Source organism: Tenrec ecaudatus, chromosome 1 (assembly GCF_050624435.1).
Source record: "Tenrec ecaudatus isolate mTenEca1 chromosome 1, mTenEca1.hap1, whole genome shotgun sequence".
NCBI classification, from domain to species: Eukaryota; Metazoa; Chordata; class Mammalia; order Afrosoricida; family Tenrecidae; genus Tenrec; species Tenrec ecaudatus.
This window is the reverse complement of record NC_134530.1, coordinates 10,468,805-10,496,491: the sequence shown is the minus strand read 5'-3', so window position 1 is coordinate 10,496,491 and position 27,687 is coordinate 10,468,805. Positions and strand designations below refer to the sequence as shown.

Sequence of the window (27,687 nt, the reverse complement as noted above, 5' to 3'; positions counted from 1 at the left end):
GGAGGGGGAGGGGAGGCCCAGGAGAGAGGCCACTGGCTGTCCAGCGTTGCAGGTGCTGACTGACCCAGGTGAGGTTCTGGAGGTTCTGGAAAAGCCCCTCCCCCATGCAGACCCTGGCGGGCTAGGGGCTGCCTTCGGTTTTTTCTGGGAGGGGCTTCCCTTGGTAGAGTTCCAGCCCTGTTATTGGAAACAGCTGGAGAGCTGACGCAGGACATCGAAGTCTCATCTGGGCCCCTTGGCTCTGTGGTGGAGGGGTGGGTAACTTGGCCACCTTTGACCCTGGTGGAAGTGGGGAGCATGGTGTTCAGAGCCCAGCCCATTCGCACACATGCTGGGTCTCTCCCAAAGCCCGGGAGGTGTGGCAGGGTCAGGTCAGGGATGGGGCAGGCTTGCCGGTCGGCCGGCCACCAGTCATCCATGTAGTTTGTCCCAGGCCTGAGACAAGAGGTGGACCTGGGCTTTGTGGCCTGTGTTTTTTGAACAACCTACATACTCATGTATAAGCCGAGTTTTTCAGCACACTTTTTATGCCGTTTTTGTGGTAAAATTAGGTGCCTCGGCTGGTATTCGGGTCGACTTATACTCGAGTATATATGGTACTTTGGAGAAAAAGGTTCTACAGGGGGAAGAGGAAGACATTAGCTAAGAGGAGGAAAGGCCTTTTAAGGAGGGGCGCAACTTGAGCAAAGGCTCGTGTAAAAGAAGTCTGGTGTGTGTGTGGCACAGGGGGGCAGCAAGGACAGCAGGGAGGTAGAGGCCTGAGCTGGGGCTGCAGGGATGGAGATGCCGGGCCTAGAAGGACGCAGGCCTGGCTAGGAGGTCACAGGCCTGCTGCCCACATCCACTGTGCCTGTCTACCACACCCCCAGACTACCAGACAGGACCCTGCTTTGACCATGTGAGCCCTGAGGGGTGTCAGCACCAGCTGACGGGCCTCATCTGCACCAGGGCACCATGCTGGGCCACTGTGGGCCAGGTGCTCTGCCATCCCCAGCCACACCCCTGCCACAGAGGCTTCATCCATGTCCAAACAGGAGCCTGCCATGGTGAGTGTGGGGGCTCAGTGGTGGCTTGGTGGGAGCCCTGGGCACCCTTGATTCCTCCCTGTAACGGGCCTCACCCCCCCTGGGTGGGCGGCGGCCCTGCAGATATGGATGAGTGCCAGGTTGTCCTTGGTCTGTGCCAGAGGGGCAGTTGAATCAACACACTGGGCTCCTTCGAATGCCACTGCCCAGCAGGACACCAGCTCAATGAGGGAGCAAGCAAGTGTGAAGGTGGGTGACAGGGAGGGGACCTGTTCTGTGTCCTTGGCCGCAGGGCACCCCTGCAGGAAGCAGGTACCGGGCTGGTGGCGTGTTGGGCCTCAGATGTAGAATAGTGTCTCAGAATGCCAGGCCCGTGCCCCAGAGGCACCTGCGCCAACATGGCTGGCAGTTAAGTGTGTGCCTGTCAGCCATGGGCAGCAGCCTGGATGGCACCAGCTGCCTGGGTGAGCTGGAGTTGAGAGGGCTGGATGGATCGGAGATAAGTAGACAAACATCTAACCGGACCCCTGGTAGTGTCGTGGGTTACACATTGGTCAACTAATGGCAAGACCAATCGTTTGAGCCCCCGGCTGCTCTGAGACAGAATGACGAGACTTTCTACTCCTGTGAAGAGGTGCAAGCTTGGAAACCCACAGGGGCCCTTGTGCCCTGTCCTGTAGGGCTGCTATGAGTGTCCTAGCCCTGGGGGGCCTGGGGGACATAGCCAGCATGTCCCCAGGGGGCCTAAGGCCCCCAGCAACTTCCACATTGGTGAGGCCTGGGCCTTGGGTTGAGGGGTCCAAGATTGGGGGAGGTTCCTGGGCCTGGGAGGAGGGTCTTGGGCAAAGGGTGGGGGGCAGGGCTTGGAGAGGCCTCAGAGGGAAGGTCAGGGCTGGGGAGTGGGGGGTCTTGGCCTGAATCCCGGGTATAAAGGTACTGGCAGAATTATGGGGTGCAATTAAATTGGGGTCTGGCCTGCAAAGTCAGGGTTTGGGTCTCGGGTGGGGGTACTGGGCTCTCTAAGGCTAGGGAGGGTCTGGGCCAAAGGGAGAACCTGCAATAGGGAGTGGGGGCCTGGGGGAGCCTACAGAAGAGCCCTCCCGTCAGCCCTTGCTCAGGGCCCTGGGCTGGCTCTGCCACAGGCACCACCACACTGAACCAGACCCTGGACATCTGTCACCACTTCCCCCACCTGTGCCTCCAAGGCCAGTGCCGCCCTACCCCACCCCGGTACCAGTGCAAGTGCCACACTGGCTTCAGGCAGGACATACGGGGCGTGTGCATCGGTGAGGGGTGGGGGAGCAATCTGGGAGGGGTACATCTCAGGGAGGGGGTCCACCAGTGAGGGTGGGGGTGCATTGTTGGGATGAATCTTGGGGTTCGGTTGTGAGGGGGTGCTTTGGTGAGTGTCAGGGGCATTCCAGTGAGAGTTGGGTCTGAATTTTGGGGTGCATCAATGGGTGGCGAAAATACATTGGTGAGGGGGCAACTCTGTGTGTGTGGGTGCATCAGTGGGGGCTCATCAGTGGGGGCTGTATCTTGGGGAGCAGGGGTTGATGGTGAGGAGGTTAATCTGTGAGGTGTACATCTGAGGGAAATGGGAATATGTCAGTGAGGGTGTGGTGCATCGTGGTGGTGGTCCTGGGCAGTGACACCCCACTGGGCCAGGCTCAGCATCTTGTACTCACAGATGTGGACAAGTGTACCAGCAACCCCTGTCCCCACGGTGACTGTGTCAACACCCCTGGCTCCTATCACTGTTGCTGCCATGGGGGCTTCCAGGCCACCAGTGCCCAATAGACTTGCATGGGTACGGTTGGTGCAGGGCAAGGGCACAAAGACTCTAGTGGGGGGGGGGCCCGCACCCAGTATGGCTGTGCATGGGCAGGTAACACGGGTCCTGACAGGGGTGCTGTACATGGGACAGGAGCAATGGTAGGTCCTGGCTGGGGCAGTGAGACTCGGGGGGCTGCCTGTCCCCCCAGATGTGGATGAGTGCCTGGTCAGCGGGGGCCTCTGTCAGCACGGCCGCTGCATCAACACTGAGGGCAGCTTCCGGTGCATCTACAACTCGGGCTTCCAACTCGTATCCAACGGCAAGAACTGTGTGGGTGAGCGGGGGGCAAGGAGCTCAGAGTCCCCTGGGGGCTTTGATGTTACCCTCACCCCTCCCACACTGGTTCCATCGCACCCTCTCCCAGACCATAACCCCTGCCCCATCACCCACCCCCTCCCAGACCCTCACCCTTGACTCCATTTCATTCATCCCACCGTCACCCTGATTCCATATCACCCCTCCCAGACCTGAACCTCTGATTTTATCCCACCTTCTCCCAGACTATAACCCCTCCCCCAACATCCACCTCCTCCAAGACCAGCACCCTGATTTCATACCACCCCTCCCAGACTTTCATCCCTTCTCCATTACCCACCCCTTCCCAGACCATCACCCCTAATGCCATCGCACCCAACCCCCCTCCCAGCACACATCCTCTGCTTTGGTCCCTCTCTCCTCCACAGCCCAGCACTCCACTCCCCACTTCTCCCTGCTTCCTTCGTGAGTTCAACCCACGATTCTCAAGAGGGACCCTCTCAGGGCACAGCATGCTGTTAGGTGGTCCCAGGAGCATCCTGTCCTTGGAGCACAGCCAGGAGGGACCAGCTGTGGATGGGGGGCGGGGTCAGGACCTTGGAGAGCGGTCACGTGCAGGTCGCCCTGGAGTGATGTGGGCATCACACCAGCAGGCATTTCTCGGTGTGGGGCGTGGGGAACACTGCCAGCAGCCGTGGTGACCCCGTGTGTGCCAGAGTAGACGTGTGCTCCTGAGGGCTGTCAGTGGAAGTGGATCCCCGGACCTTTCTTCCAAGGTGCCTCTGGGTGGATTCAAACTGCCAACCCTGGGCTAGCTGATAGCACAGTCATTACACCTCTTGCTTTCCTGCTGCCACCAGTCTGAGCAGACCCGTCTGGAGACCTCTCTCCTGAGGGAAGACTTCCTGTGTGCATTTGTTCATCCTTGTTCATTCATTCATTCTTCTTTCAACGTTTCTCCTGCACCAAGCCCAAAGGAGCAGCGTAGGCACCACCGGAGGCATCCTTGGAGGACTTCCTGTTTGCATTCCATCCTCATTAGTCATTCTTTCTTTGTCGGACCATCATTGATGGAGCACGTTGTGGGCAGAAGGCGAGAGCAGTCACACGCAAGGCTCGCAGACAGCCATGTCTGTTCTGACACCCACACCCCGGGCAGGGGACCCTCAGCCCCAGGTTGGCGAGAGTGAGGCGGGTCTGCAGGGCAGGACTGCCCCGGCTGGCCATGGGGTCTCACCACAGACCCAGCTCCTCCCAGCGCCCCCAGACCATGCCAATGTGTCATATCCAGCAGGTGCCTCAGAGAGGGGCCGGGGAGGTGAGCACAGACAAGAGGAATGAGGGAAGCCTGGGAGGTAGGAGGAAGGTGGCGGTAGGAAGGGGGAGAACCGGGAAAGGGAGGCGAGAGAGAGAGACACGGCAGTCAATTCCTGAGGCTACCACAAGCCAGAGCACTGGGAATGTTGCTTCCATGCCTGGAGGCCAGAAGTACGGCTTCAAGATGTGGTCTGGGCCACATGTGCTAGCCACTGGAGAGGATCATCCTTCCGGGGCTTGGGTGGCAGCATCTCTGCCTCGTCTCCACGTGGCTGACTTTCCTCTGAGTGGCTGCTTCCAGACAAATCTGCCCCCAAGGGTAGCTACGAGTCAGGGGGGCGCCAGGCCATGACCCCCGCTGCTGTACCTGGAGGCTGGGTTGGCATGACTCCATCTGTGCCCTGGTTTCCTGGTGCTGCCGTAACACACACATAGCCATGGGGACAGTGGGGGCAGCTGTGGAGGCAGAACGTGCATTTTCTCCCAGCTCAGAGGCCACAGATCCAAGTCAAGGTCCTGGCCTGGTCGATCCCATCCTCATTGGCTCCGTCTAGTGCAGCACTAACCAGAATTCCACAAGGGGGTGGCTCTGCTAAACAGAAATGTCTTTTCTCACATTTTGGGAGGCTGAAATTTCCCATTCTCCATAGGGTGTGTCCCTAGGAGGTGGGGACAGGCTGGAGGTGGGGTGTCTAGGAGCCCGCTGGCCACCTGTGGGAGGACGTCACATTCTGGAAAGGGGTGTCACCATAGGGTGACGCACATCCCGCCCTCAGACATGAATGAGTGCAGAGCGGTCCCAGGCCTGTGTGTGCACGGCTCCTGCCGCAGCACCGTGGGTAGCCTCCCCTGCACTTGCCCCGGGAGCTTCGCTGTGGGTGCCCGTGCACGGAACTGCACAGGTTAAGCCCCTCGCCTGCAGTGGGTCAGGGTGTGGTGTGGTGGGGAAGCGCCCTGGGGACACTCATGACGTCCACTCACCCTCACTGGGCTTCAGTGCCTCGTGTGCCACAGACAGGTGGACAGAGGCATCAGCAAGGACCTCAGGGCTCCAGGAGGCTGGGGACACAAGGGGGAAGCACCTCTATACTCTGGCTCCTCAGCTCGGGGGACCCCCACACCACCCCTCCCATCTACAGGCATGGGGACCCTCTGCCTGCACCCCTTCATGCACACAGACCTGCTGGTGTACAGACCCCTGGCATCTTCTGTGCCCACAGATACAGACCACGGACCTAGCCCTCTGTGCAGAGCAGACCCCCGTAGCTTGTGTGCACACAGACAAACATCCCCCCCACACACACACACACACTATTCCTTCCAGGCCCTGGCTCGGGCCCCTGGTGAGCGCCCCTCTGCACCTCCCCACCAGCAGACATTGACAAGTGCCTCATCTCCCCGGGCCTCTGCGGCCAGGGCACCTGCGTCAACACCCCGGGCAGCTTCGAGTGCCAGTGTGGCCAGGGCTACGAGAGCGGCTTCCCGCTGAAGAGCTGTGCTGGTATGGATGGCGGATGGTGGCAGTGAGAAGTGGGCATCTGGGTCGGGTTTGGGAGAGGCTGTGGTCCAGCTGTCTCTTAGAGGTGGTGGGGGAGGGCAGGGTCTTCAGGGCCAATTGGGGGAGAGAGGAGAGCCTGGAGAGTTCTAGAAGCCTGGGAAACAGGCATTTCAGGAGCCCCTCTCCACCCATCGGTCACTTTGTCATTAACCAAGCCAACTGCCACCAAGTCCGTTCCGACGCCATGCTCAGAAAGACTCACTGCTTCATTCTGATTCACAGCGACCCCGTGGGACAGGGTAGAACTGCCCCTGTGGGGTTCTAGGCACAAACTCTCTACGGGAGTAGAAACCTCGCCTATTTTCTTAGGAGTGACTGGTGGTTTTAAACCGCGGACCTTGCGTTGCTTAAGCATCCCAATGCGTAACACCTAAGCCCCAGGTTCCTGTTTCGGACTCATTAGTGACCCTTTAAAGGGTTTCCTATGTGATAGGTATTTACAAGAGCAGAGAGCTTCATCTTTCTGCCTGGGAGTGGCTGGTGGATTTGAATCGTGGACCTTGGCGTTAGAGGTCCAGTACCTAACCCACAGCGCCACCGGGTGTGTGTGTGAGAATGTACATAACAAACACAAGGGTTCAGCAGTTTCTCCACTCACGATTCTGCGACAACGATGACATCGGTGCTCCAGACCACCTTTCTCAACAATCCTTTCCGCACGATTTCACCATCACAATCGCCAACTCGCCGCCCCCTGGGCTCCTCACTTATCCTTCTGAGTTGCTGTTTGTCCGTCTGTCCGATCACCTGGAGATGAGAGGGGATTGTGCTTAATGCCCTTGGGAGAGTCACAAACAAGCAAACAAACAAAAAACCCCAGACTCACTGCTCTCCCGTGAATTCCGGCTCTAGCGGCCCTACAGGACAGGCTAGCGCTGCCCCATGGGTTTATGAGACTGCAGCCCTTTACCGGAGTAGAAAGCCCCCTCTTTCCCTCCAAGAGCCTGCCCCTGAGTGGTTGCCCGGGTTTTCCACAGCCCAGCAAAGACAATCGGGTACATGGCGCCCCGGGTCTGTGTGGAGAAAGCCAAGTTGGTACTTTCTAACCGGATTTCAGACCTCTCTTCTCCTCTCCCTGACACACGCACCAGACATGCGGAAGAGCACCTGCTTCCGGCACTCTGATGGCACCTGTCAGCACCAGCTGCCCTTTAATGCAACCCGCAAGGCGTGCTGCTGTTCCCACAACATCGGCCAGGCCTGGAACAGCCCCTGCGAAGCTTGTCCGAGCCCCGCCAGCCGTGAGTGCCTCCTTCCCAGTCTGGCCCTTCTATGGGGGCCCTCAGGGGACACAGGAGCCCCTGGGAGATGTTAACAGTTAAGCTTGGCCTACTGACCAGAAGGTGAGCGGTTCGGATCCAGCCTGGTGATCTGCTCTGGAAGGTCACAGCCTTGCAAACCCTGCAGACCGCGGTTCTCCCCATAACAGGGTGGGGGGGGTCGCCAAGGCCTGGGATCCCCTAGGTGGCAGCTGGTTTGGTTTGGGGGTTGTACAGAGACCAGGCCCATTTGTGGCTCTCAGATCGGCTCCCACTGAAGAGCTGCAGCTTCACTGTGATGTGCAGACACGAGTCACTGGGGCAAGGATGGTTTCAACATCAGTGAGTGCCTAGGCTGAGGAGAAAGCACAGGGGCTGGGCCTGGGGACAGGCAGAACTGGGAAAGTTCTGGGGAGGCCTGTAGCCCTGATGAGGAGGTGTACACTCTTCCAAGCAAGGAAGAGTGTTCCAGGTTGGGGGCACAGCATGAGCAAAGGCCTGGGGGCAGGACTGAACCAGGCAGGTTGGCAGCTGGGATCATACGAGGGGTTGGGGAGGCTGGAAGACCCCACTGCACAGGGCCATCCTTTACTCGCCCAGTTTGGGTCATAGTGGAAACAGGGAGACTGCTTAGAGGTGGTTGGCCAAGGGCTGGGCTACAGAGGTGGTGGGATGGAGTGATGACAGAAATGTGGGAGAGGAAGGAATGTGAAGGGCAGGGGTTTCCTCAGCAGGGAATGGCCTGCAGCCCCCGTCTAGCTGCTCTTCCCTCCACCGACCCCTCCACCCATTTACCCCTCCATGCATGCATCCACCCACTCATCTGTCCTCCATCCACCTACCACCCACTCATCCATCCACCCTACCCACCATCCATCCATTCACCCATCCATTTATACATCCACACATACCTCCATCACTCATCCATCCATCCTTCTTTCAACCCACCATCCATCCATTCACCCTTCCATGTATACATCCATGCATGCCTCCATCCACGCATTCATCCATCCTCTTTTGTATCTACCCTCCCCCCATGCATCCATCTGTCATCCATCTTCCATGCACTCATCCATCCATCCTTCCCAACCCCATTTCACCCCCTTTTCCTTTGTCCAGTGGATTATCAAATCTCTAGCTTCATCAATGACATCCCCACAGGGAAGCCTGTTGGTGAGTGGCACTCCCAACCCCCGTCCGCCCCCCGCCATTGATAATCTTGGGTCCCTCGATGACAGTGTTGCTCCCAGCTCTGGGCCAGGAGTCCTGCCATGGAAACACATTCTGTGTTAGATGAGGTTTGGGGCCGTCTAGTGGCCAGATGCTCCATTTCCTGTGTAGGGTTCCATCAGTGACCCCATCCTTCATTGTTTTACCCACATGGGTATACTCCCCCTGTTTTAAAAAAAAAACTGGAACATGGCAGCTAAGATCAACCCCACCCCAGTCCTGCTACCTTCACCCTTCCCCGGGGCCCCCGTTGCTTTATGCTCAGAGAATTTCTTCTACTTCTTTCCGCCTACATTCACACACACACACACACACAGGAGACCCCGTCACAAACGTGTGGGCAGGGAGGTAAGTGCTGGGCTGCAGCCGAAAGTTTGTGATTCTAAACCCCCAGCTGCCCCGAGGGAGAAAGCTAAGCGTCTGCTCCCGTAAAGATTCACACCCTCAGAAACCTGATGAAGCTGCTCTCTTGTGTTCTGTAGGGTTGCCATGAGTCAGAAGCCACTTGGCACCAGCGGGTTTGGGATTTGGGTTAGGTTGGGGTGCATGTCTTTCAAAGGAGCCCAAGTGGTGCAGTGATTAAGCACTGGGCTGCAAACAAAGAAGTTGGCGGTTCAAACCCCACTCAGTTGCTCTGTGGGAGAAAGACCCCGTAAAGACCCCTGCCTGGAAAGCCCCAGGGAGCAATTCTGTGCAGCCACAGGGGGTCGCTGTGAGTGGAAGTGGACCCAAGGGCACCCCACCACGTGTTTAAAGGCCCAGATCTGGTCATAGAAGCCCTCTCCCTCTCCTCCTCTGCCCTGCATCCCACCATGGGCTGGAGCTTGTTTCCAGGTTCTCTGTTCCCCCTTCCTTTTCGTAAGTTGAGCTTTATTGCCATCACTTTGGCTCTGAAACTGCTATAATACAAAGGCCTTAAGAGGGGCCCTCTACAAAGCAGGAGTTTAGCTTCTCCTGGTGCTGGAGGCTGGAAAGCTGGACCCAGGGCGGGCCTCAAGGGGATGGGCCAGCCTTATCTATTTCAGCATCCAGTTGCTGGGGCAACCCTTGCTGTTCCTGGACTGGTAGATCCATGTGTCTCTATCATCTGCCCTCCTCTTGAACACGTGTGTGTGTGTGTGTGTGTTCTGCTTTTTTCATAACCCATAGGGATTATGTCTAGGACCCGCCCTACTCTGTTCCGACCTCAGGAACATGACACGGGGAAACCCCTGTTTCCCACACAAGGTCCTATTCACAGGCCCAAGGGTGAGGATTTCAACATGTATTTGGGGGAACACGACTCCGTAACAATTTCACATACCTTGCACTTCCCCCCTAAAGATGTACAATTCAGTGATTTTTTTTCTTTTGAGTATCTTCACCGCACCCCGCCACCCTCTCCACAGTCTCAGGTGAGAACGTTGTCCATCACTCCGAAAGGAAGCCCTGTTCTCATGGGCAGTCACTCTCCCTTGCCCTGTGCCCCAGGCACCACCAATCTATTTTCCCTTCCCACGATGTGCCCCCCCACCCTGGACGTCTTATAGAAACGGAGCCACGCAATGTGTGGGTTTCTGGGTCTGTTTCCGTTTACGGTGTAGCGGGCATCAGAGTCCTGGCCCTGATGGGTGAATGATATTCCATTATTCGGATGGGCCCTGGGTTGTTAGCCATTTGTCAGTGACGTTTCTGTTTCTTGTTAAACGTTCCAGGATGACCTCGTATCTCTTGCGTGGAGACCACACAGTGGGGTTCCTGCAGCACTAGGTGCCGCTGAGGTGTTTCCGTCTCATAGTGACCCCAGGTCCCACAGAGCCAAAAAGCACTGCCTGGTCCTTTACCATCCACACAATTGCTATGCACGTTTGAGCCCCTTGTTGCAAGCACTCCGTCTGTCCATCTTGTTGAGAAACCAACATGCATGGCCATCAAGTTGATGCTGACTCATGGCGGCCCATTAGCACAGAGTAGAACTGGCCCTTTGGGTTTCTGAGACGGCAGCTCTTCATGGGAGTCCAAAGGCTCCTCTTTCACCCTGAGAGCACCTGGTGGTTTTGAATATCTGACCTTGCAGTTAGCAGCCCCGCTTTTATCCCCCACGCCACCAGGGCTCCTGGTCATCTTGTAGAAGGTTTCCTAATTTTCAGTGACCCTCAACGTTACCAAACATGATGTCCTTCTCCAGGACTGGTCCTTCTTGATAATGTGTCCAAAGAGTGGGACAAAAGTCTCACTGTCCTTGCTTCTAAAGCGCATCCTGGCCATACTTTTTCCAAGATAGATTTGTTTCTTTCTTCTGGAAGTCCATAGTACATTCTTCACCAATGTGTTAGTCCGGGTGGACTAGAGAAACAAATCCAGAGACACTCGTTTGTGTGTAAGAAAGAGCTTTATATAAAAGAATAATTTTATATTAAGAAAACATCCCAGCTCATTCCAGATCAAGTCCATAAGTCCGATATTAGCCCATACGTCCAATACCAATGTATAAATTTAGATTCACAGACTCCTCGTCAGACTCACAAAACACATGCGATGATGCCGAATGCAGGAAGATGACAGGCCAATGGGTGGAAAGTCTTGTGGATCCAGTGGCGGTGGAAGCATCTTACTGCTGTGGGTCTCCATGTGGGTCCTCCAGCTTCAGGACTCTGGCCTCATCAGTCTAGCTCCATGTGGCTTGTCAACAGGAATGTCTCACAGAGAGAGTACCTCCAGTGAGCTATTTATCTGCTTAGTGCCTCCAAATGAGGTCATCAAGCCTCGACCTGATTGACAGGCTAAACTCCACCCCTTCACCCTTAATAGTCTCAAGTTGACAACAGGTTGTGTAACTACCACACCCAACATCATAATTCAAATGCATCAATTCTTCCTCAGTGTTCCTTACCCATTGCCCCCACTTATGCATGCAGATGAGGCGATTGAAAATAAATGGGCCAAGCAAGCTGACAGACAAGTGGTTGGCAGGGATCCCAGGTCACAGAGGATAAGATGTGTTTCTACTGAACACGAATTGAGGCCGAAAGGTGTTACTTTCCTTGTCAAAAAGAACATTTCAAGGTGTGCCCTGAAGTACAATGCTGCCAATGTCAGGGTAAAACCCACCCACTTGCAAGGAAGACCAGTTAATGTGACTGCCCTAAAACTCACACAGCGTTAGAAACAAAATCATCCATGTATAAGAAAGAGCTTCATGTCAGGAAGTACAATTATATCAAGAAGGCATCCAAGCCCAGTCAACTTGCGTCCATGGGTCTGATGCTAGCCAGAGCCCCCACCAGACCCCCATGGCTGCAGGCCGATGAAGCAGAAAGGGGAGGCGGGAAGCAGGGAGATCACAGGCTGGTGGGTGCAGAGTCAAGTGGATCCACCGTTGGTGGGCACAGGGCAGGGCACCCACAGCTCTAAGGATTGGGTGGCCCACATGGGGCCACTCCTGGAGGCAGGCACCGAGGCCCAGGAGGCAGGAAGGCAAAGGGGCAGGGAGAGAGGGGGAGTTCCCTGTGTCTCTTTCCAGGAGGCATCACCAGGCTGACCCCACCCCTTCCCAAAGGCGAGTTGACATAAACGCTAACTGCCACAGACACCAATCATGAAGTGCCAAGGAGGAAGGAACTGAAGAATTCTACCCACGTTTTCCACCTGAAATTGGTCAAGCATGCCATCAGGATGTGTTGGTAAAGACTGGACAGTGAAAGTGGAAGGCAAAGAAGGATCCTCGGCTGGAAGATAGGCCTTGGTGACAGGAGGTCACACGATAGAATGTTGCAGGACCCAACAGCCAACGACCTGTTTGTTGGCAATACCGCCTTTCAACAACAGGAATCGAGTAGACGACATCTGCGGAAAGGGACGATGGGGAGCTCAACGCCACCGCCGGAACAGGGGCAGGGGAAGCCGTGGAACAGATCATGTGCTGCCCAGATACAAGTTGAAGGTGGGACTGAAGAAAGTGAAAACCACTCTGGGAGAAGCAAAGCACAACTCCGAGTGTGTCTCGCTGGAACTGAGATTCGATGCATGAGATGCATCCTGAGAGGACCCCAGGACCATCATCCGAGAAGCAAGTACAAGGCCATTTACAAGACAGGCAAGAAAGAGAAGACCGAAGTGGATGTCAGGAGAGACTGAAACTTGCTCTTGAGTTGTAGAGTGCTGAGGTACTTAGGGCGGAGGGATAAATGACTCGGTGAACCTCGCCTTTCTAGTTCTCAGGTCTCTTGCTTTCTGATGGCCGGACCAGGGTGCAACTGCCTTAGCCAGTTCCCTGCTTCAGCTGGCAAGGCTCACTTCCTGCAAGACATCCCCGAGAAGCCACATGGACCTACCCCGATGCAGCCCTGGGTGCTGGAGCAGCCGTGTGGAGACCCCTGCCAGTGCTGAGATGCTTACACGCTCACTGACTCGGCTGTCCTCCTGCAGTCGGTGTCATAGTGTGTGTTTTGTGAGATGGAGGAGGACTTTGTGGATTGGTGTTGGACATATGGGTTAATGTTGGACTTGTGGGCTTGGGCAGCACTGGGTTGGGATGTTTTCTTGATGTGCACTTAACCTTTATATAAAACTCTCTCCTTTGCATGAGTTTCTGTGGATTTGTTTCTCTAAAGTACCCAGACTGACACAAGTGGCTAGCACACAACGGAAGAAGTGACGGGGTGAAGGGACTGATCGGAAGATTTCAAAGGACGGAGAAGAGAGAGTAAAGTATTGTAATGAAGAGTGCAAAGATCTCGAGCCAGAGACGCCCCCGCCCCCCCGAGGGGGAACATGGTTGGCATTTCTCAGGCTGAAGGAACTGAAGGAAATAAATCTGGTTGGAGAATCCTGTGGGCAAACTATTGGACGGTGCAGGAGGCTTCCAACGACACTGGAAGCAAGATGCACAGTCACTGTACCGAGAAGAATTGGTCAACGTTCATCCATTCCCAGAGATGGCCTGCCCGTACACGATCAGGAAGGATATCGTCTGATCATTTCCATGCCTGGCCATCGGACTGGGAGAAATCCGTATCTGTGTCCCTCCCACAGGAAGTTGGTCCCACGGGATGCAGAAATGATCAGACGGCATCCTTAGTAATCGTGTGCGAGTAAAATTTTGCGGAAGATGGTTCAAAAAGCAGTCGCAGCAGTACATCCACAGAGAGCCGCCAGGAAGCCGAGCCAGATTTTAGAACAGGGTGAGGCATGAGGGACATCACGGATGATATCCCAGAGCCGGTTGTTTCATTGACCACGCAAGGGCATTTGACCAGGGATGATAACAAATTGTGCATAGTATTGGGGGGAAACAGGAGGGGGCAATTCCAGAACACTAAGCTGTGTTCCTGGAGAGCCTGTATATAGACCACCAGACAGTCATTCGAACATAGCAATCAGGAATGGTGTGTGTCAGGGCTGCGTCCTCTCACCATACCTGTTCAGTCTGTATGCCGAGCACATAACTCGAAAAGCCGAACAATAGGAAGGACACAGCTTCGGGACTGGAAGAAGGCTCTTTAACAGCCTTCCCTAGGAGCAACCTGGCTTGCTGAAAGTGAGGAGTTGAAACATCGATGAAGATCAGAATATAGCCTTCGAGACGGGATCCACGGCAACACAAAACGCAAACCCTCACAGCCGGATCGATAGACAACATCATGATACACAGAGAAATGAGTGAAGTTGTCGAGGATTCCGTTTGACTCGGATCCACCGTCAGGGCCTGGGAAACCAGCCAGCCAAGAAACCACAGGACGCGCTGCCCCGGGGATAAACCTGCTGTAAGAAGACTTCTTTAAAGAACATCAAGGGAATGGTGTCGCTGAGCCCGGGCTGGGCCTGACCCAAGCGATGGTCTTTTCCATCAGCTCCTACACATGCCAGAGCTGGGTAATGGATGAGGAAGATGGAGGAAGAATCAGCGCCTTTGTAGGGTGGTGTTGACGAAGCGCACTGACCATGCCGTGGGCCACCAGAAGAATGACCGCCACGTCTGTCTGGGAAGGACAACCAGGACGCTTCTCACACTTGAGCACGGCCAGACTTCATCTCACACACTTGGGACCGGCTCCTGGAGAAGGACATCATGCTCCGTTAAGTGAAGGGTCTGTGGGAAAGAGGAAGGCCTTGAACTGGACAGCTCAACACAGCAGCCACCACAGTGGGGCTCCTACACAACAGCGGTCAGTGTCAGGGTGGCGTGGGACCCAGCAGCGTTCCGTGACCACAGAGACACACCCTCCTTCCTGCTGCACAGCCCCGCCTCCTCCATCCCCCATCGTGCCTGTGCTGCTGGGAGACCCCAGAATGTCCTGGGGCCGGCCCACCTGACTGCTGATGCGCCGCCCCACTCCCCGCAGATATGGATGAGTGTGGGGAGATCCCCGCACTCTGTGCGCATGGCGCCTGCATCAACCAGATGGGGAGTTTCCGCTGCCAGTGCCCCGAGGGCTTTGAAGACAACAGCCTCCTGCTGGTCTGCGAAGGTGCTGCCCACCCCGTCTCCCGAGGGCCCGACCCAGCCCAGGGACCCTTCCCACCCTCCTCTGGGTTCTGGGCATGATGTTACACTCCCTCTGGGCTCTCAATGTTTCCGGAGAGCCAGCCCCTCTGGCATCGGGGACTGCAGAGGTGCTGGTTGGGGGTGCAGCAGGGCCTCTCCTCCTCCACCCACCCCCCATTGGTTATGTCCTCAAGACGTGGATGAGTGTGCTGGCAGGCAGGGGCTTTGCCAGCTGCATGCCCACTGCATCAACATCCCAGGCAGCTACCGCTGCGTGTGTGCCCGCGGGTACAGGCTGTCTCCAGGTGGGGCCCTGGGGAGGGGAGGGGACTAAGGACAGGAACTTGGACAGGGCCCCCATTCTGTTCTGCTCTCTCCTCCGCCCCTGTCTGCACTGTGGGGTACTGCCAGGGGTCCCAGCTCCCGGGGCAGCCAGGAGGGTGGCCTGACAAGGGACCTGTGTCCACGTGGGTCCAAGTCTAGGGAAGCTGAGCTGCCCGCCTATGCTGCCATTGTGTGGTGGGTGACAAGTCCCCGACACATGTCACCTGGCCCTGTGGAACCTCAGCTTCCGATCAGGCCAGAGCCCAGCTGCCAGCTCAGTCCCCCTTCCCACCCCTCTCCAGGCCAGGTTAGCAGACACCAGCCCCCATTCCCACTCACTCGGAGCCAGGTTGGAGGAATAAAGCCCTCACTGTTCACTGCAGGGACACCCCCCCCACACACACACACACACAGCTGGCACAATGAGGCCTGGGCCCTGGAAACAACTTAGTGGAGGGCCCTGGGGGAGGGGTCACAGAGTGACAGGCCATTACTGCCCCAGGATGCAACGAGTTTCAGGAGACCCTGAAATGTCCACAGCCACGGCAACTGTGTGGACACGGAGGGCGTGTGTCTGTGTCTGTGTGCAGCTTCCAGGCCTCAGTGGACCAGACTGCCTGCATGGGTGAGTTGCCCTCTAGTGCCTCCCTACCTGGATGCCCTGGGCAAGTGGGGGGGGGGGAATCTGCCTCTCCACCCTCCCAGCGGGTGAGAACCCTGGCACTGAGGCCAGTGCCCCTGTCTGCAAAATGGGGAGGTGAACAGTGAGAGGTACCACCTCACCTTCACCCATCCACATGGAGGGGCTAGTCCACCATGGTGGTCTGAGCAGGCCTCGGGCCCTTTGCTTGGCTAGACATTGATGAGTGTGGCCAGCAGCCGTGTGGGAAAGGGGCCCACAAGAACAGCACTGGCTCCTACAACTGCCTCAGTTTCCCTGGCTTCGCTGCGACGCCCCACAGGGACTGCCTGGGTGAGCCTGCAGGCTGATGGGCTGGCCTCAGTGGGCCCCATTGGTCAGTGCGTCCATAGCCCGAGGGAGAGGTCCAGGCCACTGAGGCAAATGACCTCAGGGGCTGGGGCTCTCCCTGAAAACCCGGTCAGCCACAGAGCCCTCTATACCCGCTCTCAGTTGCCAGGGAGCACCCACCCCGGAGATGTGTATGGGTCATCACAGGGGTTACATAGAGGTTGGTGAGAGGTGAGGACCATGGGGGCTGGGAGGCAGGAGCAAGAGCCCCTGGTGTATGTGTGGGGGGACAGGGGTGTTGCTGCTTGCAGGGGCTCCAAGTCAGACAGCTGGTGCTCAAATCCCAGCTCCACCTCCTACCAGCTGGGCAGCCCCAGACAAATCACTTAGCCTCTCTGTGCCTTGGTGACCTTATCTGTACTACAGTGTTAATAGCCCCACCTGGCCTGTAAGAAGTGGTCCAGGTGGTGGAGGGGTTCCAGCACCCAGTTGCTCACTGGAAGGTTGGCAGTTTGAACCCACCAGCCGCTTTGTAGGAGAGGGATGAAGTGAGACGCTGTAGACTTGCAGCTTCGGGAGCCCTAGGGAGCAGATCTGCCCTGCCCTGTAGGGTCACTACCACGTGGAGTCAGCTGCATGGCATAGGCTTTGCGCATCCTGTACTAAAAGGCAGTACCGGTGACCCATTGCGCTGCTAACTGCAGGGTCGGCCGTTCAAAACCACCAGCCGTTCTGCAGGAGAGAGGCGAGGCTTCCTACTCCCGTAAAGAGTGATGGTCTCAGAAACCCCCCACAGGGCCAGTTCCACCCTGTCCTCTGGGGTTGCTGTGAGTTGGCATCCACTGGATGTCAGTGCGTTTGGTTTGGGTGTGTTTGTCATAAGGCAATATTGGCTCAACGTGGGAGTGCTCACCTTTCATGCACGACACCCAGGTTTGACTCAGCCTCCCCTCCTCTATCAGCAGAGGCCCGCACGTTCCTGTAACACTGGACAGGTTTTAGTGGGGCTTCTAAACTAAGACAGACGAAGGAGGAAGGCCTGGGGGTCAACTTCTGACAATCAACCCTCCCCCCAAAAAAAACCCTACGGATGACAGCAGTCCAACCTGCTTGCAACTGATCATGGGGATGGCCCAGGATGGAGCAGCACTTTGTTCCATTGTGCACCGGGTCCTCCTGAGTTGAGGGCTGGCTAGAAAACAATGCTCTATCAATAGCAGACCAAGTAGACTTCTGAATAGGAAATATTACCAATGATTAAGAGAAGCATTAGATCATAAGTTAGGGGTCAATCCTTCAAGAAGATGTAACAATCTTCGAAGTAAATGCACCTAAAAACAGAGCTTCAACGTAGCTGAAGTAAAAACAGACAGACTGGTAAGGGAAGTGGGTCTACATTAGTTGGAACCTTCAAAACTCTACCTTAATGATAGAACAAGTGAAGCATACATCAGTGAGGATATGGACAACCTGAACAGCCCGTAATCACCTAGACACCATTGCTATTTGTAGAACATTCCACTCATCAACAGTGAGATGTATAGTCCTGGTGTGGCATTGGACATTACCCACTAAAGAGCATATTCCCTAAAACACAGTCAGAAACCAGACCTTAACACATTTTTAAAAACCGAAGTCATTCGCAGGACATTATCTAGAAATGTCCTCAAATGTTTGGGAATTAGAGAAACCAGTTCCTCTCATGTCAATCCCAACTCATAGTGACCCATGTGTATAAGAGCACAAAAAACTATGCTTCACAAAGCTTTCGATGGCTGGTCTTTGGGAAATAGATGGCCAGACCTTTCTTCTGAGGTACCTCTAGGTGAACTGGAATGTCTAACCTTTCAATTAGCAGTCAAGTGTATTAACGGATTGCATCACACAGGGACCCTGAAATTAAACATCATGCTTGTTAAATATCCCACAAAGCAAAGAGAAAATCGTGAAATTAGAAAAATATTTTTTAATGAAAGCGCTACCTATGAAAAGTTGTAGGATGCAGCCAAAGAGATTCCTGAGAGGCAAATTCATAGCATCAAATGCTTATATTGAAAATATCAATACTAAGATCATTGGAAAGCTAATGAAGTAGCATACAGAGCCTGGTACAGGAGTGCTCCATCCTTCCAGACTCTGAAGGTGGCTTTGGGCTGGCCCTATCCCTTTTACAGATGTGGATGAGTGTACATCCTGGGGGGGCCGGTATGCCAATTTGTCCAGTGCCTCAACACAGCTGGCTCCTTCTATTGCCTGTCAGGAGGGTTTTGAGCTTATAACTGATGGGAAGAACTGCAGGGGTGAGTCTCTGCAGGATGCTGGGGCCATCCCACCTGAAAGTCAGCACTTCACAGCCGTTGTTTCACAGGTTCTGTGATTTAGGTTAAGGCTGTCTTGAAAGTCTTAACTTTTCTGCACTAAGGAATAGTCCGAATGCTAATTAGAAATCAGAGACACTGGGGGAGGATCTATAAGGGACCTGAGGTTAAAAGCTTTATTCATTCTTCCCCCGAGGCCCCACCTAGCTCCACCTAGAATTCCCACCAAAGTTTGGATAATTCTTCCACAGCTGCCCAGGCTTTCCTGGTCTCAACCCTTTCCCTGGAGCCAGAGCTGCCACAGCCAGGCCTTATCCTGGGGCCTCAGTCATTACATAGTACCCACAGGTGCTGGTCCCAGTGTAAGAACTCCCTGCCCCTCTGGCTGGTGCTGGGGCCCCCTCCCTCTCCTCCACAGACATCAGTGAGTGTTGCAGTCTGGCAGGAAGCTGCCTGCCAGAAACATGCCAGAACCTTGAGGGTTCTTTCCGCTGCATCTGCCCACCCGGCTTCCAGGTGCAAAGTGACCCCTGCGTCGGTAAGTGTCTCAGGGGCCAGCACAGTGTCTTTGGGCCTCCGTGTCCCCCGCTGGAACATGGGAATGCCAGCCAGGCCACCGTGAGGGTGAAGATGCACTCAGCACCAGACACAGTTCTGTGTGCTATTGTTGCTACTATGATACCTCTGGGACCCCAGCTCAGAGATGAACCCTGGGCAATGGGTATGGATGTGCTGGGTCTCATTCCCCTTCAGGCGTAGAAATCCTCATTAGGCCAGCTTGGGGGATGAGGGGGAGTGGCAGGGCGCCCTAGGTTTTCAGAAGCATCTTTGCTCCCCTGTGGAATGGGGCTGCAGATGACAGGAATCAGCAGGAGGTGGCACCTTCTCAAACACCATCACTCTGTGGTCACTTGTCACTGCCCTGTAGGTCAGCGGAGCCAGCCAGCTGGGGAAATGGAAACCCTAGGAAGTGTCTGAAGGACAGATCACCCCTTCGCTTCACATTCTCTGAGTTCTCCCTCTCGCTAGGGGCAGTTTGAGGGGAGACAGCCATGGAGGGACACAAATGTCTCGAGGATGCCTGTTGGGGCCTGACTGGAGGCTGGCCTGCCAACTTTGTGGGGCCGAGCGCACCAACCAGAGAGGGGTCACAAGGACTTGACAGTCCCACCCAGCCCTTCTCCCAGCCGGCCTTTCACACACACCGGGCTGCTCTCAGCGTAAGCTAACCACCATTGCCTGGGCTAGCAGCCTGGGCTAACCCAGACCATCTGGCCCGCCCTCCTCTGATCCATTCTGCACCTGAGTTAGCCTGCTACGAGCTCAGCCAGTTGTTGGGCCTGACCTCATCTGTTTTGTCCTTTGATTTAGGCTGACCTTGTGCAGTCTGGGTGAATCTGGGCCTGCCCTCCTCTGTCTAATCCACGTGGGTTAGCCTCGATAGCTTGGGCTAACCTACATGGTCTGGCTAGACTGCCTCTGGTCAAGTCCTTCACCTGGGCTAGCCCAGTGGACCCTGGACTGGAGTTGTCTGGTCTGACCTCCTCTGGTTCCATAGATCGAAGCTCTACCATCTGGGCTAGCCTTGTCCAGGCTGGTCTACCTGAACCTGCACAGCCTGGCCTCCCCTCCTCTGATTCATTTGGGCTCCAAATCTCAGACTCACAGCTAGAAAGTTGATTCTGACTCAGAGACCCTACAAGGCAGAGCAGAACTGCCCTTTGGGTTTCTGAGGCTATAATTCTTTTTTTTTTTTTTTTACATTTTCTTAGGGGTTCATACAACTCTTATCACAATCCACACATATACATACATCAATTGCATAAAGCACATCCATACATTCTTTGCCCTAATCACTCTCAAAGCATTTGCTTTCCACTTAAGCCCTCTGCATCAGGTCCTCTTTTTTTTTCCCCTCCCTCCCCGAGGCTATAATTCTTAAGGGACGTAGAAAGTCTCATCTGTCTCCGTGGAGAGGCAGGTGGTTTTGAACTGCTGACCTTGTGGTTTGCAGCCCAACTGGTACGTAACCCACTACATCACCAGAGCCCCTTAATCCATCTGGTCAAGCCTAGAACAATCTGGATTAATCTTGTCTGGTGTGCGTGCCATTTATCCAGTCTCGGTCTGCTTGGTACATTTTAGTCTCTAAAGATACATTTCTCCTGACTGTGGACCCAGACCCTAGAGGCACCTTCTAGAAAAAGCCCTGCCCACCTAGTGCTCTAGCTTTCGGGACCCCTGCCTAGCTTCAGCCGCAGGCCCTCGGGAGGACTAGCCTGTCCCCAGTACCACTGCAGAGGCTATGCTGTACCTGCTGAGGTGGCCCCCAGTACCCCCCAGCTCCCATGCCTCCCCCACAGACATTGACGAGTGCTCAGAATTGCCCAGCCTCTGCCTCCTTGGCTCCTGCACTAACCCCGAAAGCTTCCAGTGCTTCTGACCGGTTGGCTTCATCCTCTCTGACCAGCAGCGCCCCTGCTTTGGTGAGTCTGGGGTCCAGGCACAGGGAAGAGGGTAGGAGGTGGGCAGGAAATCAGAGTTGGAATCACCCCATTCCAAAGGGGCTGAGGTTTCTTGCCCAAAGCTCCAGGAGGCTAGCCAGGAAGCGAGGCTTCTTAGCGCTGGTAGGGACGGTGCTCAGACCACATGGTTAAATGAGCTCACCTGCTAACCAAACATTGAGACCTGAGAAAAGGCTTAGCTACCTGGGTCTAAGAACTCTGCTCGTGAAAGCCCTGTGGGACACACTCCCCATTGGACACACTTGGGGGACCCAGATCTGGGGCTCACTCCACAGTGGCTGATTCTGAATGCTAGTCCATGGGGACCCTTGCTTCCCTATCCAGCTGGTCTGATCCAGTCTGAGCAAGCTTGGGCCACACGGGGCTGGCTGCTTCTCAGCTGGGCTAGCCTTGTCCTGAATTGGTTTAGCCTTAGCTATTGGGGCATCAAAGGAGAGGACAGGGGCCTATGGGCCAACTCCATCTGTACTAATGGTGCCTGGAAGCTAACGGGGACGGGGTGAGTCAATCCCCAGCCCATCCATCTCCAGGCATCTCAGGCTTAAGGGAGTCTGGGGCAGGATCAGCCGGGGGCATTTGGGGTCTGAACTCCCGGATGCCCTGGAATCTATTTCTCTGCTCTGCGAACAAGGTGGCCAGGTTTGATCCCATCACCCTGGCTCAGGGGCACCTCCTTACCCATGAACGTAGGCAAGGAGAGGGCGACTGGGAGGGTTCCCAGGAGCCCAGCAAAAGTCTCAGGGCTGACTCTCATTGGCTCAGTGTTTCCACTCCCCCCAGCCAAGCCCCCTGGCTGGGGGCCTGGAGTGTCCTGATTGGCCATGGGTGGGTCAGCCCGCCCACTCTTCAGGACTCCAGTGGAGGTGGGGTGCTGATGGCTGGCCAGCTTTCCTCTAGGGCAGTGATTCTCAACCTGTGGGTCATGACCCCTTTGGGGGCTCAAAGGACCCTTTCACAGGGGTCGCCTGATTCATCACAGTAGTAAAATTACAGTTGTGAAGTAGCAATGAAAATAATTTTATGGTTGGGGGTCACCACCACATGAGAAACAGTATTAAAGGTCACACAGCATTAGAAAGATTGGGAACCACTGCTCTAAGACAAAGCTCATTCATTTATTCCCTCACACATTTCATCCTTCTCTGTTAATCAGTTCACTCATTGATTGCTCCCAGCATGCCTTGATACACCTATTCTTGTTTTCTGGCTCACTCGTTCATTCATTCACTAGGGCATTTGTGTCCCTCTGTTCATAGGAGCCTTCATGGGATCATGCAGCTACTTGTGCACTCATTCATTCCCTCCCGTCTTCACTCATTCATTCTCCCCCACAGACACACAGTGGAGTTTCTGCTTCACCCATTTCCAGGGCAGGACATGCTGGGCTCCCCAAGCTTCCATCACTACCAGAGCCCAGTGCTGCTGCAGCCAGTGACCTGGCCAGGGCTGGGGCCACCCCTGCAAGCTGTGTCCTCAGGAGGGCAGTGGTGAGCGGGGTGCCCCACCTGGGGTGGGGCTGACGCTGGTTCCACCGGGGCTCTCCTCCCTTGACCCCACTTCCCCTCCCTTCGGCACATGCGTGTCTGCCACAGACCTGGACGAGTGCTCCTCCAAACAGCACAACCGCCAGTTTCTCTGTGTCAACACCGTGGGCGCCTTCACCTGCCGCTGCCTGCCTGGCTTCACCCAGCGCCACCACACCTGCTTCCCTGAGTGCCTGGAGCCGCTGAGCAATTTTTTTTTTCTCCTGAAATGCGGACAGTAAGTCAAGTCACTGTAGCATCATCTAAAGCCAAGCAGGCTTTCGCGTAGCAGGCAGATGCGAACCATTTGCACCACAAAGTCCTTTCCGTGTCACCTTGGTAGATGCTGCCGTCGGCGTGAAATGTCCCTGGCGAATCCCATTTTACAGAGGAGGACGCTAGGGCACAGAGAGGTTAAGGGACTTGCCCAAAGTCGGTAGGATCAGCATGGAAGTATCCAACATTTTGCCCTAGCCACCAGGAGGCCCCACCCTGCCCATTCTTTATCCTCTGCGTACAATGATGAGTGCTCGGCCCAACCTGGCCCCTGCGGCATCCTTGGGCACTTCCCCGACATCCCAGGCTGCTTCTGCTGGGAATCCTATCAAAGCTACACCTTGGACTGCTCTGGTAGAGGCTGGGAAGATAGTGCTGGGCTGTGGGAGGGGCCCAGGCTGCACAGCAAGGCTAGTCAGGATCACTTCCCAGGGTGAAAGATCCTGAGAGGTGGGCTCTGAGCTTGAGAGAGGTGTGTGCTGCGCTCGATTAGCTATGTCTGCCATGGAGGCAGCAGTGGAGTAGATGGGCATGTTTGCTACATCTTTGCTACCTTTGCCCTCTCTCCATCTCTTAGACATTGACCTGTGTGATGGGCCCCACAGATGCCAATACGGCTGCCAGAACGAGCTTGGTGGCTACTGCTGCAGCTGCAGCTCTGGGCTTCACCCAATGGGACCAGTGTGTAGGTGAGTAATCGTGGTTGGGTGGAAGCTGGGCCCCCAGCCAGAAGCTGCCCAAAGATAGAAACTAGGAACCACCAGGACTTTGCTACAAGCATGGCTCTCTAAACATCAGGCAGGTTGATGGGAAGGCTGGGTTGTCAGGACCACAGAGCAAGGTTGGCCACATCCATTTTTCAAGGATCATGGCCTGGAATGCTCAGTTGAGAAAGATCGTGAGGCTGTGGTTCTGAGCTTTGGGAACGAGTGCTTCACTCGATTAGTGATGTCTGCCATTGGTGTAGCAAAGGAATGGATAGGTGCGTTTGCTGTACCTTTGCTGTGGCTGGTGTGGGAAGCCTGGGGGGGCGGGGCAGGGCTAGCCTTCAGATTCTGAATCTGATGCTTTTCTCTGCTACTCCACTCTTCCTACCCCGTCCTCCGACTCTGGGTACTGCCACCAGCCCCTCTGGACACCCTCTCCTCCCACAGCCAACTGCCCTCCTCCTGCCTCCCGTTTTCCACATGCCATTTGCTTCCAGGTCTTGCATCTCACGTGTCTCCATCCTCAGTCCATTCTCAGCCTGTCTCTGTGACTCATTCAATCTTTTAGCTGTTGTTTCCCAAGAGCCTGCCTTGCACCAGGCCCTGGGGAGAAAGAAGTAAGCAAAGAGGCAGACATCATCCTTGCCCTTGAGTTCCGCCTGGCGGGGTTCGCGGCAGTGCTTCCCATCTGGGGGTGCTTCAGCTCCCGCAGCAGGTATTTAGAACACCTGGGGAGATTTGGGGTTGTCACATTAGATGGGGTGCTGCTGGCATCAGGTGGGGAGAGGCTAGACTGCTGAACTTTGGGCAGCACAGGATGTCCTCCCCACCCCCACCCCCACACACACTCAGGAACTCCCCGCCAGCCGGAGTGCATGTACCTGGGTCAGTTTCTAATTCAGGATTCACATGAAGTCTGCAAGTGCTACAACAGGGAGCCGCGGGGTGGAGGGTGACGGGCATAAAGTTGTCCAAAAGGGGAATTAAGCCTGGCTTTAAAGGAGGATTAGTGGTCTGTTCAGGCATTGGAGGAGAGGGGGCCCAGATGTGGGAAGGCCGCCCCTTGTCCCCGCCCTCCTCCCCCCTCCCGCAGATCCGAACGGCCTGCGGGAGTGCCACATGCCACAACACGCTGGGTGGCTTTCGCTACGTCTGCCCCTTGGGCTTCAACTTCGACCAGGCCCTGGGCAGCTGCCAGGACGTAGATGAGTCCGGGGTGGCAGCGGCACGGGGTGGCCCCTGCAGCTTCGGCTGTGCCAACATGCCTGGCGGCTTCCTCTGCAGCTGCCCCGGTGGCTACTTCTGCGCTGGGCAAGGGTGAGGTGAGCAGGCGGAGCAGGGCGGCGAGGGCAGACCCCCTCCAGACCCCGTGTACCCAGGTCTGGACACACGTGTGCAGAGAGCTGTCTGTGTGCTTGAGGCTCACCCCTTCCCCCCGCATGCCTGGAGCTGTACCCCCCTGGGGCCCCACAGTCTCACGCGCCCACATGGGGGTGTACACCTCCCTGTAGTACCTGTGCATGTATACACAGGCTAGTGGGCGTGCACCCCCTGGGCACATGCGTGCATTCCTGTACCCCCAGTGTACATGCAATCCTGAACGCAGCTTCATCCTTGCATGCTAGTTCAAGCATGTGTGTGTCCAGGGCCCCTCGTGTGGCGCATGACACCTCACACACATTCCTGAGCACACTGTCACTTATGCAAACATGCATGCCCGCGCCATCCTCCCTGTGTTCAGGCCGGCTCACACCTTCTCCCAGGTATACCCCACAGCACAGGCACTTGTGTACAGCCACCCACCAGCACTCCCCCTGCAGCCGCCCTCAGTGTGTTGTGTGGGGGGGGGGGGTGGCCACTGGCTGGAGAAGTGCCCCCTGAGCTCCGACCCTCCCTTCTGCCCCAGGCACTGTGTCACCGGCCTGGGCTTTTGCTCTGGACCCCAGGACGCCCCAACCAAGAAGTGCCGCCTTCACCCCAACCCTGCTATGAGTGCAAGGTCAAGAACCTCTACCCCACCCCCAAGCGGCGTGGCCCACGGGGGGGGGGCAAAGGAGGTGGGGAGGTGGCTGAACAGAATCCTCCCCTCGCCATTTCCTGGTTTCTGCTCAGACCTCCCCATGTCCTCTGCTCCTAAAACTTCATGCACCTCCCTCCAGACTTGGAAGATGGGGAAGCAGGGCAGCCCACTGAGGCCCCAGCAGAATCCTTCCCTATTCGTCTGTGCAAGAGCAATGCCCGGTTCTCCAGCCTGATCTGAGCTGGGTTTACCACCACCAGTGAAGCAGCCCCCACTCCCTAGACCCTGTCTGCCCCTCCATGCCACTCTGCCCACTCCGCCTCCCTCACCACTGCCTACTCTCACCCCATAAGCACTATCTCACCACCATCAAATTGGTGCCAACTCAGCAACCCTGTGGGGCAGAACTGACCTGTGGGTTTCTGAGACTAACTCTTTACGGGAGTTTAAAGCCTCATTTTCCAGTCTCAGAGCAGCTGGTGGTTTCAAACTGCTTACCTTGTGGTTACCAGCCCAACAAGTAACCACTGCACCGCCAGGGCTCCTGATAAACACTGTGGGGGAAATAAAGCCAGAAGTAGGCTGGAAGAATTGGGTCTAAGAGGCGTTCTATGTTCAACTATTTACATATGAGCAGGTCACGCTTCCCTCTTCGACCCTCCAGGGGGCTCTTTAGCTTGCTGGGGAAAAAACTGTGGCTGTATATGTGATTCCATGTTGTTGGCATTGTGTGCCATCCAGTCGACTGCTATATCACCAACCCTTGGAACTCAATCAGAGTCAAGGGATATGGTTGTCAGGGGAGACAGCTCCTGGGACTGGCAAAAGGCCACCTGGCCAGACTGGCTCTGCCTTTGCCTGCAATAACAGCTTACAGCCAGCAGGTGTCAGAAAGAGCATGTGTCTGAGCACCACTCCTGGGAAACACTCCAATCTCTGGAACTGAGAACAGGGATAGCTTTCACTTTAATACAACATTAAAACACTCCATTGGCGTGTAAATTAGCCTCAATAAGACACAGACCTGCCCAGAGCAAAGAAAAATACATAAATAACCTCCTGTGTGATCGCCTACGTCACCCGGCCCTGGGAGCCTGCCACTGGGGCTCACAGGCCTATTCAGAGCCCTGTCCAGCTGCCAGGATCAGGAAGGCGCTTAGATAAAGAGAGGTTTGTCATCTGCACACAGGGGCTTCTCAGGGAGCCCAGATCAGGAAGTTGAGTGGCCTCCCGGGAACCGGAAAACTGCAGGCAGCGCTTCTGTCTAGGGTGAGCTCGCTCCTCCCAGGAGGGCTCCAGAGTTTTCTCTGGGCCTGGCTCCCACCTCCGAGAGCTACCTCAGGTGCCGCTAAGGGACCAAGGCTCCAGAACCAAGCATTATCTGACTGACCACCTCCTGCCTGGGCCTCTGAGGCCAAAGCCTTGCTTCCCTCGGTCCAAGCTGGCAGGGGTAGCCCTGGGGGCCAATCAGCCAAGACAAGGGGTCTGGAATCAGGGTTTCACCTTTCCTGCCTGGGCCCTCATGCCTCTGGCCAGATGGACCATAAGCCTTGCAGGTAGAGGCCTAAAGGGAGCCAAGGGCAGAGCTGAGCCCAGCATTTTTCTCCACTTCAAAAACTAAAAGGATACACAGTTGCTGATGAAGTTGACCCCGACTCACAGGGGCCACCATGGGTGTCGGAGCAGAACTGTACTCCGTGAGGTTTTCAATGGCTGATTTTCCCAAAGCAGACAGCCAGGCCTTTCTACTGAAGTGCCTCTGGGGAGACTCGAACCTCCCACCATTTGCACCATGGCAGTGACCTTTCGGACGTACAAAGGCCTCCAGGCTGTTCTTCCAAAGTACTTCTCTGTGGACTCAAACCTCTTACCCTTTGGAGAACAGCCAATCACATTCTCTCTGTGCTCCTGCTTCCCCAGCCTCTTGATCTGTCTCCCCCCAGGTCTAGCCAGCCTAGACATGGACTCCCCACTGACCTTGAACCTGAACCTCTGGAGCCTGGGTGGGACCCAGCACATCCTGGAACTGTGCTCTTCACTGGCTCAGCCCAGGGGCATAGCCTGTGGCAATGAGTAA

General features: G+C 55.7%; 1 protein-coding gene across 1 annotated transcript; it reads left to right on the top strand.

Moving 5' to 3' along the window:
• Positions 1–1,455: 1,455 nt before the first annotated feature.
• On the top strand, positions 1,456–27,687 carry FBN3 (fibrillin 3). The gene is given in 22 exon segments (XM_075542191.1): positions 1,456–1,489; positions 2,168–2,311; positions 2,716–2,835; positions 3,011–3,136; positions 5,807–5,935; positions 7,084–7,233; positions 8,371–8,424; positions 14,805–14,930; positions 15,142–15,268; positions 15,779–15,855; positions 15,858–15,896; positions 16,128–16,244; positions 18,416–18,430; positions 18,433–18,493; positions 18,495–18,541; positions 18,978–19,097; positions 20,923–21,045; positions 22,677–22,845; positions 23,489–23,564; positions 24,684–24,907; positions 25,497–25,582; positions 27,554–27,687. Coding segments are annotated over 22 exon segments (2,298 nt in total).